The sequence below is a fragment of the Phocoena sinus genome, chromosome X, assembly GCF_008692025.1.
Source record: "Phocoena sinus isolate mPhoSin1 chromosome X, mPhoSin1.pri, whole genome shotgun sequence".
NCBI lineage: Eukaryota > Metazoa > Chordata > Mammalia > Artiodactyla > Phocoenidae > Phocoena > Phocoena sinus.
This window is the reverse complement of record NC_045784.1, coordinates 28,865,017-28,882,853: the sequence shown is the minus strand read 5'-3', so window position 1 is coordinate 28,882,853 and position 17,837 is coordinate 28,865,017. Positions and strand designations below refer to the sequence as shown.

The following is a 17,837-nucleotide window of genomic DNA, read 5'->3' as shown; positions in this document are numbered from 1 at the left end:
ATTAAAATTTGGTTTGTTAAGTCATCTGGTCTAGGCCTAGAGCCTTAGGATTGTGCAAGAGTTAACATATTTCACAAATGTTAATACTTTACTTTCAGGCTGCTAAAGGTGAGGCTTATAAGTTTTTATGAAATTCTGTGTGCAAAGATGTTTAAAGATATAATATGGCCATTCATAACCTAGCTCACTAATCAAATTAGTTTAAGTCTGGGAGCTTGAAGGATTTATAGTTTCACAGTTTACACATTTGGGAATGATGAGTTCCAAATGGTATATTAAAAGTGACTGAATTAAAGTTTATGTAAATGTGTCATCTTAGTTAAATACTTTATGTGGCAGTCACTATATTAACGGAACACAGTAGTGCCCATTAAGAGGCTCTTCTGACATAATTAGCAGTGTTATCATAGAGCACAAATTCCATGCAATGATTTACTGTTGACAGTTCAAAATTGATAACTTTTTAAACTGCAAGTGTTTCTCTGGTTCTTTTGGATGTGTTTCTGTTTGTCTTTTATTTTTAAAATTTTTTTAACATCTTTATTGGAGTATAATTGCTTTACAATGGTGTGTTAGTTTCTGCTTTACTTTTAATTTACTTAAAATATTTACACATACACACACATATACACGCACCTGCAACACAGACATATATCTCCCAATTTTGACTGCAAGGAAGTATAATTGATCTAATTTGCATTATCTTTATGGAAAATTCAACTGGAGGAAGTAGAGTCCATTTGTACAATATGATCTTGAGGGAAAACTTAGACCTTTCGAATATTTGGTATATATGCACCATACTTGAAACTTCCAGAAAAATAGAAGATCTCTTTGGAAAAAAACCTTGGTTTGGTAATAACATATTTGCAAAAAAAAAAAAAAAATCAAAGATATGGTTGCTCTGTTCCATGAGACTCTACAGATCTTAGTTTTGGGGGGTTGTGATGAGTACCTTTGTAAAGGAGAGAAAATTGTTACTTCACTGTTAATCATAAATAATCACAAAGATGAGATTTTAGGTTATACTTGAAAAATATAGGACAGAATATTCATCAACTGTTACAGGAAGAAAATCATTTTGTAAATAGAGAGTTAGAAGTCATAATTTTCTTAGATAAAGAAAAATTTTTTTACATCTTTATTGGAGTATAATTGCTTTACAATGGTGTGTTAGTTTCTGCTTTACAACAAAATGAATCAGTTATATATATACATATGTTCCCATATCTCTTCCCTCTTGCGTCTCCCTCCCTCCCACCCTCCCTATCGCACCCCTCCAGGTGGTCACAAAGCACGGAGCTGATCTCCCTGTGCTATGCGGCTGCCTCCCACTAGCTATCTACCTTAAGTTTGGTAGTGTATATATATATGTCCATGCCTCTCTGGATAAAGTTAGACTGGATTTAAGGGATAGAGTCTGTCTGTAATAACATATAGAAGTACATTAAGTACAGAGTGAAGTGTGTTACGAGAGTAAGATGAGAGTAATAAGAAATTTTATTGATGGGCTGATTCTGAGGGTGTACAGGCCCATTATAAGCAACTTATTCTATGTCAGTTCTTTATCAATGTTTTGTGAGAGTTTTAAAAGTGAAAAAAAATAGTAGAAATGAGTGATTTTATAAAGGAAGAAAAATACATGCACAGAATCCAAGATTTAATATGGTATTGAAAATAACTCTTCAGTGTTATTCTTGAGGGTTTTGAAAAGGTACCTGAGTTACATCTGTATGATATCTTCAGTTGGTGATTAAAGACCCAGCCTCAAGTAGTGCAAAGCGTGATAAAAAATACCAGTGTCAAAACGCTGGGGAGAATAGATAGCACACAATTTAGAAACATGTATGGATTTAAATCAGGGGAGTCTGTTTATTTGGCATACATCTCAGCAAGGATATGTGAAAAATATTCAATGCCAGTGAACATGTGAAAACTAGGGGGCAAGGCACAGAAAATGATGAAGCAAGAGCTGCCAAATTGATAAGGAATAAAGTAAATGCACAATTGTTACTTGGAAGCCAGGGTCTGAGTAGAAGCCAAGAAGGAGGTCTTGTTCATTTTGCTAAAAGCGGTGGAAATGTCACTGAGACTAAGCATTGAATGTGAGCCATTGGCACTCAGTAAGAGTGCACAGGAAGCCTTTTGAAAACTCTGCCTCTGCTTCCCCTTCACCCTTCCATCCTCATTGCTGGCACACAGAGATGGGGCTGGCTACTGGCAGAATACTGGAGGGAAAGCAAGTGCTAGCAGCTGACAGTTAAGTCCCAGAACGCTAAGGGATGGTGTTGAATGTTAGATCTTGGAGTATGGGCTGACTGTATATTACATTGAGACAAAAAGTTTTAGTAAGAAAATCATAGATATGGTTGAAGCAATAAGCCCAAATTGAAGCCACAGAAAAAAAAAAGTAAACAGAATATTACATGAGCAATAGCTCAGAGCTTAAATCATGTAAGAATTGGGTTTAGGTTCCACCTATTGCCAAAGGAATCAAGACATCACAAAGATGAAAGAAAAGAGAAAAAGAAAGTCTAACACCTAAGAATAGTACAAACTCATTGATACTTTGTTCCATTCCATTTCAGAAAGAAAGTGTAACATATTAACACACATGCTTATGAATAGATATAGTTTTCCTAGGTAAAGCACTTTACTCACAACTTCCCTAAAAAATATTTGAAATCCCTTAAAAATAAATCTGTAACTTAGTTCATAGAACAGTGTTCTGCCTATGTTTTCCTCTAAGAGTTTGATAGTGTCTGGCCTTACATTTAGGTCTTTAATCCATTTTGAGTTTATTTTTGTGTATGGTGTTAGGAAGTGTTCTAATTTCATTCTTTCATGTGTAGCTGTCCAGTTTTCCCAGCACCACTTATTGAAGAGGCTGTCTTTTCTCCATTGTGTATTCTTTGCCCCCTTTATCAAAGATAAGGTGACCATATGTGCATGGGTTTATCTCTGGGCTTTCTATCCTGTTCCATTGATCTATATTTCTGTTTTTGTGCCAGCACCATACTATCTTGATTACTGTAGCTTTTGTAGTATAGTCTGAATTCAGGGAGCCTGATTCCTCCAGCTCCGTTTTTCTTTCTGAAGATTGCTTTGGCTACTCGGGGTCTTTCGTGTTTCCATACAAATTGTGAAATTTTTTGTTCTAGCTCTGCGAAAAATGCCATTGGTAGTTTGATAGGGATTGCATTGAATCTGTAGATTGCTTTGGGTAGTAAAGTCATTTTCACAATGTAGATTCTTCCAATCCAAGAACATGGTATGTCTCTCCATCTGTTTGTATTGTCTTTAATTCCTTTCATCAGTGTCTTATAGTTTTCGGCATACAGGTCTTTTGTCTCCTTAGGTAGGTTTATTCCAGTCAGAATGGCCATCATCAAAAAATCTACAAACAATAAATGCTGGAGAGGGTGTGGAGAAAAGGAAACCCTCATGCACTGTTGGTGGGAATGTAAATTAATACAGCCACTTTGGAGGTTCCTTAAGAAACTAAAAATAGAACTACCACATGACCCAGCAATCCCACTACTGGGCATATACCCTGAGAAAACCATAATTCAAAAAGACACATGTACCACAATGTTTATTGCAGCACTATTTACAATAGCCAGGACATGGAAGCAACCTAAGTGTCCATCTACAGATGAATAGATAAAGAAGATGTGGCACATATAAACAATGGAATATTACTCAGCCATAAGAAGAAATGAAATTGAGTTATTTGTAGTGAGGTGGATGGATCTAGAGTCTGTCATACAGAGTGATGTAAGTCAGAAAGAGAAAAACAAATATATATGGAATCTAAAAAAAAAAATGTTCTGATGAACCTAGGGGTAGGACAGGAATAAAGACGCAGACATAGAGAATGGACTTGAGGACACAGGGAGGGGGAAGGGTAAGCTGTGACAAAGTGAGAGAGTGGCATGGACATATATACACTACCAAACGTAAAATAGATAGCTAGCGCGAAGCAGCTGCATAGCACAGGGAGATCAGCTCGGTGCTTTGTGACCACCTAGAGGGATGGGATAGGGAGGGTGGGAGGGAGGGAGACGCAAGAGGGAAGGGATATGGGGATATATATATATACATATAGCTGATTCACTTTGTTATACAGCAGAAACTAACACAACATTGTAAAACAGTTATACTCCAATAAACATGTTAAAGAAAATTAAAAAATAAATAAAAATAATTTATTAAAATAAATAAATAAATCTGTAAATCAAAAGAGTATAATCACTCTCTAAAAGATACTTATGTAAAGAGCAAGTTCAGTCATCTTTTGCAGTCTCTTTCCAAATCTATAAAATCGGATTGAATGAGGAAAAGAATGAGGAAAGACCTCTCTATGGGATTTTACATCCTGTTGCCTGAATTGATCTGAATTATTAGAACTACATGCCAACTGGTGCCCAGGCCTCCCTTAAAATCTTCACAGTCTGAGCAGCAAGCAGACGGTTACCATGGTGTTGACTCCACAAAGGCTTCATTGTGTGGAGATAACCAATTTACCTGGCAGAGTCTCTAGTCTAGAAACTGATTTAATCTTAATTCATTGAAAAGGTGTTTTTTGATTATCCTAAACAAAAGTCACAGTGTGAGCTGAGCCCCAGTTCTATGTCTAAAGCATTTGTTGTCAAATGGATGCTTCGCTAAACCAAACTCCTTGATAATGTAGACTGCTGCATTTTCATCTCTGTTATCTGTGGAGTTTAATACTATGTCTGGCATATAATAAGCACTTAGTGTATATTTTGTGGCAGAAACGAAGGTAGAGATGTGTTTTAAAAGGAGACGTACAGTTTCACATTTTTCAGAAAGACAATTGTCTAAAAGTATTATGATATTTTGGAAAATTATTTATTTTCAAACTGAATAAATATCCTTTACCTTTTTTTTGCAATTGATTAGAGGTGGTGATAAAGGATAATTATAACACATGTTCAAACAAGACCAATGTAAATTCTAGGCCTGGTGAAAACTTTCTCCAACATAGGCCTTAGCAGATCTCTCCCAGCTGTGATGCAAGCTTAGCACCTTGAGTCAGCTTTTAGTTTCATGGACCTGTAGGTGGATGTGAGCAATCTTTAACAGAGATACTCTGAATCAAAAGTGTGTGGGACCACAAAAACCAAGTCTAAAGGGAGAATTTGACATTGAATGGTGGATATTCACATCTCACCTTGATGACTCAGAGAGTATTTGATGTGTGATTGAGTCAGACTAGTGTAAAGGTGAAGGGACAGATTTGACCAGAGTGACCAACGTGGATTATATCAAGAAGCCAAGTTTCCAAATTAGAAATCTTCTAGTGGATAAGAGTCAATGAAGGATTTCACTTCATTGTGGGAGGGACAAGACTGCAGTATGGCTCCTTGGTTCCCTAAGAAACTTGAAGAGAGATTTGTTTCTAGAAGTAAAGTATAGGGTTAAGAGGTCTGAAATTTTGCTCTTTATCCTAAGAAAAATGGAAAGTCTTTGAGTGGCTTAATGAATGAAGGTTATATAATCAGATATCTTTTAGAAAGGATAATTTCACCAGTAGTGCATGGAACAGATGGGAGGGTTCCAGAAAGGTTGCCTAGAACCAGTGGAGAGGCCATTTCAGTAGTTTTGGTCACATTTAATGGCAAGATCAGTGAGGATGCCAACTGTAGAGATCCTGAGCAGCAGGTAGATTCACAAGAAATAGAATGTTTGATGGATTAGACTTTGCTAAATATGTGAGGGAAGGGAGAGGAGGGTATCAAAGGTGATAGACGGTGATGCCATTCACAGGTCTGAGGACACTGGGAGGGTACCAGTTTGGGAGAGAAAATCAAACATTAGATCTCGACATTATATATTGAAAGAGCTCTTACAGCATGCAAGTGGGATCATCCAGTAGGTGGATGGTTATGTAGCTATGGAGCTCAGAAGAAATGCTTGAAGTAGAGATATCTGTATCGGAGTCATTGATATATATATTGTGGTTAAGGTCATTAGCATGAATAAGGTTGCTAGTGAGAGAGTAATATAATAGGATAGAAGATGATTGGAAATGAACTGGGCCTTGATAAACTTCAGCATGTAATAACAGGATGGAAGAGGATGAGCCTGCAAAGAAAAAATTACCCGTGGTCATAGAAATAGAAGACAAAATAAATAGAGGGGGATTATGGAGGCAAAAAAAGAATTTCAAAGAAGAGTATGGTCAACAACAGTGTTAAGTGTTGCTAGATGGCAAGAAAGTATAACTGTCCATTGGCTTTAGTGACATGATTCCTTTATTAATATGTTTTTGTTAAGAAACAACATTGAGTGGATTAAGGAGTGAAGAGGAGATGGGGAACTGACAGGAAACTGGACAACTGTTGCAAAACATTTGCCTTTGCAGAAGATAAGAGAATGGCCAGAGGAGAATATGGAGGTCAAGAGAGTGTTGATTTTTTAATAAAGGAATCCATAAAAATATGTTTAAATTTCCATATGAAGAATTAACTTGAGAGGGAGGGGTTGAATTTACAGTGGATACATTAAAAAAAATTGATAGACTCAAATGCCTGAGAAGAAGTAAGAGAATGAAGTACAAAATGCAGGTAGAGGGATTAGCTTTAAGTAAAAGAAGAGAAACTCATTTGAAGGGAAAGGAATGAGAAGGGCACAGGCAGGTAAGATTGAATATTTGGACATTGGAAGTGGAAGGGAGAAATTCTAGTCTGATAATTGCACTTTTCTCTGTAAAGTAGGAAACAATGTCATGTGTTGATAGGTGGAGAAAGAAGATGGATGAGAGCTTTTTTTTCATTTTGGTTGATTTTTTTTCCCTTGTTGGTTTTTTTAATTTTAAATATAGCAGTATGTATATGTCAATCCCAAACAAAAAAGACGGATCACAGCTTTGAGAGCTTTGGGAAAAGTTTAAAATAGTTCCTGTGGAGAGTCAGAGCTCAAGGTGAAAAAATTAAATATGGCAGGATGCTGGGTTCATTTGAGGCTGTTGATCATTGCCTTAGTCTGGGTTTCCACAAGAGTGGATCTGGAGACAAAGATTTGGTGCAGGTAGTTTTTTTAGGAAGTAATCCCAGGAAGCAAAGTGAGGAAGTGAGATAAGAAAAAGGCAGCCATTACAGGATGATACATGAGCAGGTTAACAATGGAGGCAACTGTGCTCAATCCTGCTGGGAACCTTCTGAGACACTGTGTGTAATATCCCTCAAGGTGGTTGCACTGAAGGCAAGGGAGCTGGGATATTTATCTACCAACTCCCGGCTCTCACTAGCTGAGGGTCACCCCTGAGGTATTAACATCCCAGTACTCCTGGCCCGCCCCATGCACTGGCAAGTGAATGTCCACCGGCAGAGACACACACAGATTTTTATACTGGACTAAAGGAAAAACAAAAATGCCCTTCTTAAGACGTTCTGATGGAAAACATGCACTGGATTTGGTGGGTGGCTAAATGACCATAGTTGAAGACTGTTGATTTCATAAATTAACATCAATGAGAAAGATTTTTAGTAGCATGCAACAGGACTCTTAAAATCAGCATTACAAGTGAAGAAATAGGAAACCTAATAGTTAAACTTATGCGAAAAACAAATGTAGGAAAGATAACCACCATGTATGATAAAATAAAACACCATAAATATTTATAATCCATATGCAAATGAAATAAGGGATTGACATTTAATGATGTGGAATTTAGAATAAAAAATCTCTGAATTCAGATCTCTGTTTCTTCTATTTCCAGTTGGGTAGCCTTGGTAAATAAAAACTTAGTACATATTTATTACTATGAATCAGGTCCTCTTTGAGGTGAAGGATATAATGGTGAACAAGATGAATTAAGTTTCGTCCGTATGGTACTAACAGTCTGAGAGCAATTGACTTAATTTCTCTGAGCCTCCATCTCCTCATATGAGCAGAGAGATTGGTAGTACATTACCACTGATTTTTGTAAGAAAACAAAAGGCTTTTGGAAGTGTTTTGTGTTCTGTGAAACTCTTTATCAGTTTAATTTTAAAACAATAGCCTGCAACTAACATGACAAATTCTAACAGGTTGATATGATTTAAAGCCTTGAAATTTGAGTTGATTGAGCTCGTAGGCTACCTCAATGAAAGTACTCATAAAGAAGATAATTGTCTATTCTTTCCTGATTATACTAAACACCACTGATACGATCTTTTTAGGAACCAAATTTTAAGGAAAGTAAGATACTGACAAACCATGGAATATCCATTGAAGTAACTAGGAGTAGGGTAGGCTGACCATCAGATATCTTCTAGTGGATTTAAAGAGTTGATTTCAACTATTTGAGGGTTGTATTGGAAAAGAAGCTACAGCATGGTGATTACAGTACATTACTTGGTGTCTTAAACCTTGCATTTGTATTTTTGGTCTACTCCACAGATTTCCTATGAAAATTGAGTAAGTCATTGATTTTTCTGGATAACTTTCATTTGTTTGTTTGCCTGTTTGTTTTGTTTAATAAACAGTTGGATTAGATGATCTCTAAATTCCCGTTATCATAGATTCTTTACAGATGCTGATAAAATCTATAGGTTCTTTCTCAAGAAAAATGCACACACATTCAGAATTGTGCCTGAAATTTCAAGTGATTCATAGACATTCTCCACCCTTGCAACTCGCCTTACTCCCTTGAAAATATCTGCTTTAAGTAGACCTGAATCACCTCATCAGAGTTAATAGTTTATTCCCAGTAGCTCCATAGATCTCTGCAATATAAGAATGGGAATAACAGTGTGGGTGATCACGTATCTATTGCAGCATAACAACCCACCTCAAAATTTAATGGTTTATTTATTTATTTATTTATCATCTCTCACAATTTTGCAGTGTGGGCAGGGCTCTTTGGGCAGTTCCGTGGCTCTGAGTGGAGTCAGCTAGAGCACTCACTTGGTTGTATTCAGCTGGTGTTTGAGTTGGGTCAGAAGGTCAAAGAAGGCTTTATTCACTTGCCTGGTGCTGCATGCTCTTTCACGTGGTCTTTCCACCTGGCAAGCCTGAGCTTTTGTAAAGCACTTTAGGATCCTTCAAAGTCTTATATAACACTTGCCTTCTCAGAGTGTGTGTTCTACGAGAACAAGATCCAAGGTGCAAGCACTTATCAAGCCCATGCTTGCGTTACACGTACTAATATCCCTCCCATTTGCTATAGCAAGTCATATGACCAAACACAGCGTCAATATGGTTGGAGACAACACGGAGGGCATGAGTATCCGAGGTATGGTTTAATGGGGGCCACCAAAAGGAATTTTTTGTTTACTCTAACTACATTCCAAAAAGAGTTATCTTGGAAAGTACTAACTTTTCAATCATGCAGACATTCAAACAAAGGCTGAGGAATAACTTATAGAAGATACTGTAGAGGTCATTGCTACACTGAGATGAATAAAATGACCTCTGTGATCATGAGACTGGATCAAAGCTGACTCCAAATTTTGAGCCATCCTGACTAGGGAAATAGTAATGCTGTTAACAGTAATAGGGGCATCAGGCAGAAGTTTCCAGTTGGGAAAAAAATGGTAAATGTTGATAGATTGCTTTTTTTTCCTATATAGAAGAAAGAGATAATCAAGAAATAATGACCCTTATTCTTCCCTGTTTTAGGTTGGATGTCGATATAACTGAACTTCACAGTTGGATTACTCGTTCAGAAGCTGTGTTGCAGAGTCCTGAATTTGCAATCTATCGGAAGGAAGGCAACTTCTCAGACCTTAAGGAAAAAGTCAATGTAGGTTATGCATTATTTTTTATGTATTTTGCTAAGTTTTGCTGCTTGTAAACTCTATGCTCTGAACTCTTATTCTCTTAAAGTTGAAAAGATTAAAGTGATATGATATAATGCTTTTAAAGATATCTTTGAAATATATTTTACATATCAAGTAGAATCAAAGTTTAGCATAGAGAAATGTTTACTGATTCTGCTGTGACTAATGAGGAATACTTTTTGTAAACTTTCTTTAACTTTTATATTACTTAGCTGTAAATTAACAACTTTGTAGCATGAACTCATATTGATTTCCCTTCATGTATTGTTCTTTCACCTGAAGGCTGATATTTTAGCAGGCTTGCAGAACAGAATGGAATAGAATAGACCCGACCCTTAGGAATACTAAAGACCCTGTTTGTGCTCTCACTGTCATCAAAATGTTATACTTCAAAATCATTAATAATTGTCATAAGTTATAACATATTTGCATTTTCTGGATATGTATGTATTACATTAACATAACTAAAAGATGCCCGGCCTTTTTCAGTATTTTTTTATAAAAGATTGTTTGCTGGTTTTATTTCCTACTGAGACATTATAGTTTCATCCTTTGCAATAGGGATTTTTATTAATTTAATAAGGGCTGTTTCATCTTCAGGGACATTATCAAGGCTTTGATTTTTCAACTTCGACTTATAAACATCCATTTTTGGTATATAATTGGCAATAGTTTGTGAGGAAATTTCTCACAGGCAGAGTGAATATTCTGCAGTGGACAGGCTAAAGAAACAGGTATTCTGAATGTTAAATAATTTTAGCTATAGGAAGATCACGTGTGTGGATTCACTCTGCTTTATCTTTCCAGCATTTGATTTCATGAATTACAGAATCTATTAGGTGTTTACAAATACAACACTAACACAGATACAAGGGAATACCTGCCGTGGGGTTGGAACTTTTGGAGAACAAAAAAATCTTCTTCTAGGAGAAAAAATTCTGTTTTTTTAGGCTGCTTGAGGGGGAGAGAGAATTTCATCAACATTGCTCAGAGTTGACTGTTTATAAATGGGAAAGTTATTTTAAATTTCTTATTGGCTTTCTGTGGTATTCTGTTATCAGCTTAATAACGGACTATTATAAATAGTTTCAAGAAAAGGGAATTATGATTATATTGTTAATGTTTTAGTTTTAAAATTAAACTGAATGATAACATGTAGAAAATAGCTAAATATCTTATTTCAGAGTATACTTTTTCAAAGGTATAGTCTTTGTTATAATTTTTGAGGGAAATTCTACAAGTAGAAAATTACTTAGAGAAGATGAACTCTAATTATGTTTCGGAGTTCATGTGACATACTCGACCACTGAAAGTATGAATCACCTTGGGTAGACATTTTATTAGCTAATTAAATATTTTTTATCTATCTGAATAATCTACTTAACTGTTTGCCATCCTATTTCTGTGTCTTAAAATAGCTTTGATCAAGCAGGAAAATTGAATTCTAGCATTTCCGGACTATAAATTTAAAAATTTCCTGTTATCATATGGTTACCTAGAACCAATTTGTATTTAATCAATAGTGTCCAGCAATGAGAGACTGAAAGTGCTAAAAAAAATGTACAATACTCTATGAGTGGTTTTCTGATGCTTCGTTGAGTCACCTTTATCAACTTTTACTCTCATATTCTGAAATAAAAACATCATTCTTAATTGCCTACTAAAATATGACATGAAATGATTTACCTAGACATTTCCTTCAGGCTAAATATAAGGTATATGTATTTTAAAAATCCTTGAGAGAAATACATAGTAATGGTGATGGATATGCAGTTTAGGCATACATTAATTTTCTTGCTTCTTCACCTGTCAGTTTATGTAGGTTATTTTGAACACATGGGAGGCCTATCTCATGAGCTTGAGTGGTATTAATTCATTTTTAGGCATTCATTAAAAATGGCTAAATAATAACTCCTTTTTTTTCACTTGAAGTAATAAATGAATGAAGGAATCAAGCACTTTCAGCCAATTAGAATATCCTAGGACACTGTCACTTCAGATTTATATACTTTTAAATCTAACAAAAATTTTCCTTCTCTATTAACAATGTGTTTTATCCATACAATTAACATAATACACTTTTTTAAAAGTTGAGTTCTAGGGGACATATCTACTCAAAGTGTGGTCCCTGGACAACCAGTATTGGCATCATCTGTGAGCTTCTTAGAACTGTAGGATTGATTTCAGGCTTGATAAATCAGAATTTGCATTTAAACAAGATCCACAGGTGATTCCTATGTACATAAATGTTGGAGAATCAATACACAGTGGGAGACTTTACCAGACTCCTAGGTGTTCTTCACTCATTCTGTTAATGTCACCATAGTTCAGAATTTCCAGCTGACTTAACAGGTATAGCTACTCAACTTCTTGAACTGAGCACATGGTAATATAAGTTAGTAATTAAACCAACAAAACAAGCTCTTCTTACCCCAAGGTGATTTTATACCTCTACAATGTTCTCCTGAAAAGCTTTCCTACTAGCCATTAAGGTCAATAGGCCTTGGGCTCTTCCTGGGACTTACACTTGCTTACACCCATACCAAATCAACTTTTCACCAAGTTCTGTGGGAAATCTTCAAGCCAGTTAATTCTACCGTTCCGTTATCTCTGTTATCTGTGCTTGCCACGGAGAATATAGGAACCTCTATTCACCTGTCCTTTCTTGTATCTTCATCTCTATGCTCTTCTGTACTCTTTCCTCTGTCTCACTTTCTCTTCTTTGTGCTTTCTCACACTCATTCACTGTGCACTCGGAAACCCTTCTTCCAAAACAGACTTTCTCTCCTGTATACCCGTTTTGTTCATATATGGAATTTATTGGGTTGGCCAAAAAGTTCGTTCGGGTTTTTCTGTAAGATGGGGAAAAGCCCGAACGAACTTTTTGGCCAACCCAATACGTTTACCCTTAAGATCACCACGAAGATTAATGACTCACTCCTCCACTCCTTTAGAATTGCTAGTTTACTCACTTCTCAGGGTCACTTCCAAAGGTACCACCCTTAATGTAAAACTACCTCTTCCCTTGTGTTTCATGCCAAGTGGCCATCTGTCATTCACCAATTTATTCTATTATTTTCTCTTCGAAGACTTTGGCATCAGGTTCACAGTCTCTTCCACCCAAGTTATGCCTTTATCCTTAAAAATCTCAGCCCATGTGGACTATCTTGCTGTCTCCGAAAGCTTCCATTTCCCTCTTCTCAATTCACCTACCCACTTGCATTAACAATACTGTAGATGTTTCGCTGCCAGACATTACTCCATTTCGGAAAAACCACAGTAATTCTTCCTAAGCTTTCCATACTTCTCTAGTAAATTTTTTCAACTTAACTATTATTTCAAGTTTTTATAGGTCTCTTAAACTTTTCCCCACCATTTACAGTAGGTGACTTTCCCTCTTACTTTAGTTAAAATAATCTCTTAAATTATGTGTATTTGTGCTCACGGTCTCTTTATTTCCCTCTGCCTTGGTGGAAGAGACTGTGTTTTGGCTCATTAGGGCTAATCTCAGGGGGTGCATGTTCAATATCTTCACTGTCTGTGTCCTCAGGAACCTGCTTCCATTCAGCCACACATCCATTTCTTCAGTGTCTCCCTATTTTCTGGGTCTTTATCATCAGCCTTTAAACAGGCTGTTTTTCCATCTTTCCATCCTATCCTATAAATATATATGTGAATATTTGTGTGCCTTATTTTCCCAACTTCTCTGCAGGAATAGACCCTATTAACCTCTTAGTCCTTCATGAAATTCTTTGCTCCTTTGGATTATGGAATACCACTCTCTATTGTTTACCTTTTTAATGTTTTTGCCGTTTTGTTCCATCTTGTTTTTCCTTTAATATTGAAATTCTGTACAGTTCTTCCCTTGTTTTCCTCTCTAGATTATCCTCATTACTTCCCATTCAAATAGCATCTATTCTCTAATGACTCCCAAATGTGTATCTTTAGCTCATGTCTCTCCCTTAAAGCCCAGTCCAATATATCTAATTGCGTAATAGGCACATTTAATTGAATGTTTGCCTGCAAACTTAAACTTCAGTCTCTCTCCAGCACTCCTTTATTCCTTCTTTTTACTTTTCTTCTTCCAGCAACCTCATCCAGAAACCTAAAAGCTAACTGGGTCATCTAGATTTTTTTTTCTACCATTCACAAGTCTACCCTTTGACAAGTTCATTTAATCTCATTCCCTTAACAGCTCTTGAAACTGTCCAGTTTTCTCTATTCCCATAACCACAACCCTGACTAAAGCTCATATTATGGCTGACTTTGGTTTAAGATGACAGTCCCTAGCTGGTCTTCACTGCCACTAATGTTGTTTTACTTTAGAAGTTTTCACATCACTTCTGCCAGAGTGAACTTACTAAAACATAAGTAGTATCCTGTTATGCCTCTGTTTACATTCATTTGAGAAAGAAAAGAGCAGCCACTGAGACCCAGGAGCTGGGTTGGCACTGCAGTTAGGCCTTGGAGGTGCTAGATGCTGTACTAGTGCTTGCAGCTAGTCTGTAATGCTCTCATGTTGCATATGACAAACAACTCCGAATGCTCACCTCAGACAGGGCCACTCCACAGTCATGATGGATCACGACAAAAACGTGACCATTGTGTAATTATGTCTCAATACAGTAAAAAATACTAACATTGTCCAAACCACCCAAAATGACCAAATATCCCTCCTCTTCACTAATATGACAGATTATGCACCTATACTAATCATGGCTTTAGCCTCTACATTCTTTCTGCCATCTAGATAAGAAGATTTAAGATATCCAATCATAGAATCACCTCCACTTCCTTACAGCGTCTAATTAAAGGCAAAGCCTTGCTTCCTTGACCACCCACATCACCTTACACAAGCCCAAACCCTATAAACTATTTGTAACATCCTCTTAGAGACATACCCCCATAGTTCCCTATTATATGCCATGTCTCTTGTTGCAACTAGTAAATGAACTTAACTTTGTTCATCTACAGGCAGGTTCCTGGTGGCCTTTGACTGAAAGGCATTGGCAAAGTCACTGTCTTCATGTTGCCCTTATGCAGACTACCATGACCTAATTCCTTTTCACTTATCCAAACTGATTTCTCGCCATTGTTACATTGATTATATTGTTGGTTTCTAGAAACTAGGGACTGGAACTTAATCTGATTGGGTTTTGCTTGTTTGTTCGTTCGCTTTTAGTTTGGCTTAGTTTGGTTTTGGTATGCAGTGTGTAACATAGGCGCCTGGTATTTAATCCAATTAATGTTTGATTATGTGAATAAGTGATTTTTTTTCAGCTCTGCAGGCACGTTTTAAGTCAGGCTCTGCTACCAATATGAAGGATTTAACAACTTCTGAATAAACATTTGAGTGAATAAATTACTTTTTCTGTCAAAGGGTAAAACTTCATTATAGAATCTTAAGTGAATAGAAAATTAATTGCTTCTATAGTCAGAGTAGGACTCTGGGGGATGTGGAACTTACTTTCATATTAATTAGAAAAGATGTCATGAAAAGAAGAGGCCTTTAAGAGATGCCGGTAAAGAAGGAGGACAAGAGGTCATGAGTGTTTTTAATCAGCTTATTAAAGAACTAGTAAACTTCTCTTTCCTGTATACTTTGCTTAAAACTTATGTTAATTATGTTTCTTTTTTTTAATAATACAACTAAATTGCCTTTTTCGACAATTATCTTATTTTTTGAATTATAATTTACATACAATATTATATTAGTTTCGTGTGCCCAGCATAGTGATTTGAATTGCCTTTTATTTTGCACTTGAAGTTATACACTTTAGAATTCATAACTTCCTGATGATCTCAGAATTTTCATGAGCCCATTATATATTTGAAAATGTACAATTCATTGCTCATGCAATGGTTCACTCATGCCTTTACTTGAATTTATGTGTACTAGATACTTTAGAATCTTGAGTAGAAGCTTCTAAACATATGATCATATACGAAATATATACTGAGTAAAGTATTTTTCTCTGTTGAGAAAAAATAATTTCAAAACTGCGTTTTGTTATAAAATATATACTTTTACAATTAAAAATATATCCATATTATATGTATGTATTCATACACATACATATATGATAAACAGAGATACATAAGGAAATAGGCACACATACAGAAAAGCTGGATGAGTTTCTAGAGGAAGAAAGATTATAGAAAGATCTTAATGTCAAGGGCAGATATGTTTTCATGAACAAGGTGATTTGAAAGAGGTTGTTTTAGTCATCGGTACTTAATGCTTTAAGAAGCATTGTACCTGGCAGGAAAAATATTTGGAGCCTTTCATGAAATAAGTTTCTGTAAAGTAGTGAGAGCTAAAATCTGGCTATAGATATTTGGACTAACATTGAAGATGAAATGCATGGAAGAAAATGGGTGTCATCGTTGAAGAACATTCAGATAATATTCGTGGCCTTGAAAACAAGGGGGAAGCTTTTATATATATACATATATATACACACACATATATATGTATGTATATACATATATACATACATATATATGTGTGTGTGTGTGTATATATATATATATATATCAATCAATAAATAGAGAGAGTTGGAACCATGGAAGAGGAAGAAAGACTGAAGATGTTGAAACATTTGAAAAACATCTGAGAAAAAAGTAATCCCCAAGTTTCTGAGACCAGTAAAGTGTTGTTACACTTATTCCCTAGTGGATAACAAAACATCCCCACATGTCAGCATAGCCAAAGATTTTGCACAGTCTGGAAATACAGGAACAACTTAATTAGGGTACTTGAAAATACTATAACTCTCTACTTGACAAATGGGAATACTTGTTTATTTGCTACTGAGTCCAAAGAATGCTGCTTAGTACCATAGTCAAGAAACACATTCCCTTCTCTTTTGTTCAGTATCAAGTCTACATTTTACAATCTCCAGTATTAATTTGGATCGTAATAATGCGGCTTTAGTTTCTTCCTTATGAGATCAGTGTCTCTGTTGCCTTGGTATTTCATTCCGTTTCTGTTAAATTCATCGTCTTCTAGCCTTATGATTTTATGTTGCTTTTTTATGAAGTCCATATCTCAGTGAAGATGCCAGAACTGTTTCCTGAACTTTTGTTTGGTAGACCGCTGTTGGGAGTTTATACTCCCTCTAATTTTTTTCAATATGATATTTTTTCTTTATTCTGTAATAAATGTTACAAGTACCATGCTGGGTTTTTTTTCCCCTTGTTTTCTCTTCCTCAGCCAAGGCAGGATTCTATTAAGTTTTGACTTAATGAACTTTACATGGTACTACTCGTTTTCTATTTGGGTCATTGTTTATTCCTGTTTTCAGGACTACATAACAGTCCTGTTGGAGAGTGAGTTTTGCCCAACTCTCAATCTCATCTGGAGTTTCCAGGAGACTTTCATTGAATCCAACTTTACTTTCCTCAGCTTGTAGCACCTAAACTCATGGGCTGTTTCTGTGACCACTGTATGTATAACTACCAGGATTGTTACACATGTACACCTTCGTAGAGCTTTTGAACAGTGGGTGGAGTGGGGTAGACTGTAATATTGTATACGGAGGCATGATGCTATGATAGACCTCACTTTATTATGCATCTACTATGTACCAGGCACTATTCTAGGCACTGCAGATAGCGTGAAGAAGGAAATGCAAAAGGATACGTGACCTTATACGTTTATATTCCTGTGGGCAAGGTGGAAATTAAGCAGATTAATATGTAAAACGTATAGAATGTTAGTGATAAATGCCAAAGATGAAAATGAAGGGGGAATGAGAGCTAAGAGGGGTGTGTGTGTGTGTGTGTGTGTGTGTGTATGTATAGATAAAGTGGCAGTACAAGGCCTCACTGAGAAAGTGCCATTTAAGTAAAGATCTAATGAGGAATCTACAAATACCTGAGGTAGTACCATTTAAGGCAGAGAGAAGAATAAAATGCATAGCCCGAGGAGGTAGGAGTGTGCCTAGAGTGTCAGAGAAAAACAGAGTGTGTCTGGGGCTGAAATATCAAGGTGTTTAGTAGCAGAAGAAGTCAGAGAGGCTAAGGAGATTAAAGTCAGGTGAA

General features: G+C 36.1%; 1 protein-coding gene across 1 annotated transcript in view; it reads left to right on the top strand.

Moving 5' to 3' along the window:
• Nucleotides 1–17,837, top strand: part of DMD (dystrophin) — a 2,099,690-nt gene that overhangs the window by 675,978 nt on the left and 1,405,875 nt on the right. The window contains exon 18 of the mRNA XM_032618871.1: nucleotides 9,631–9,754. Coding sequence (XP_032474762.1) covers nucleotides 9,631–9,754 — 124 coding nt within the window. The remainder of the gene's footprint in view (nucleotides 1–9,630; nucleotides 9,755–17,837) is intronic.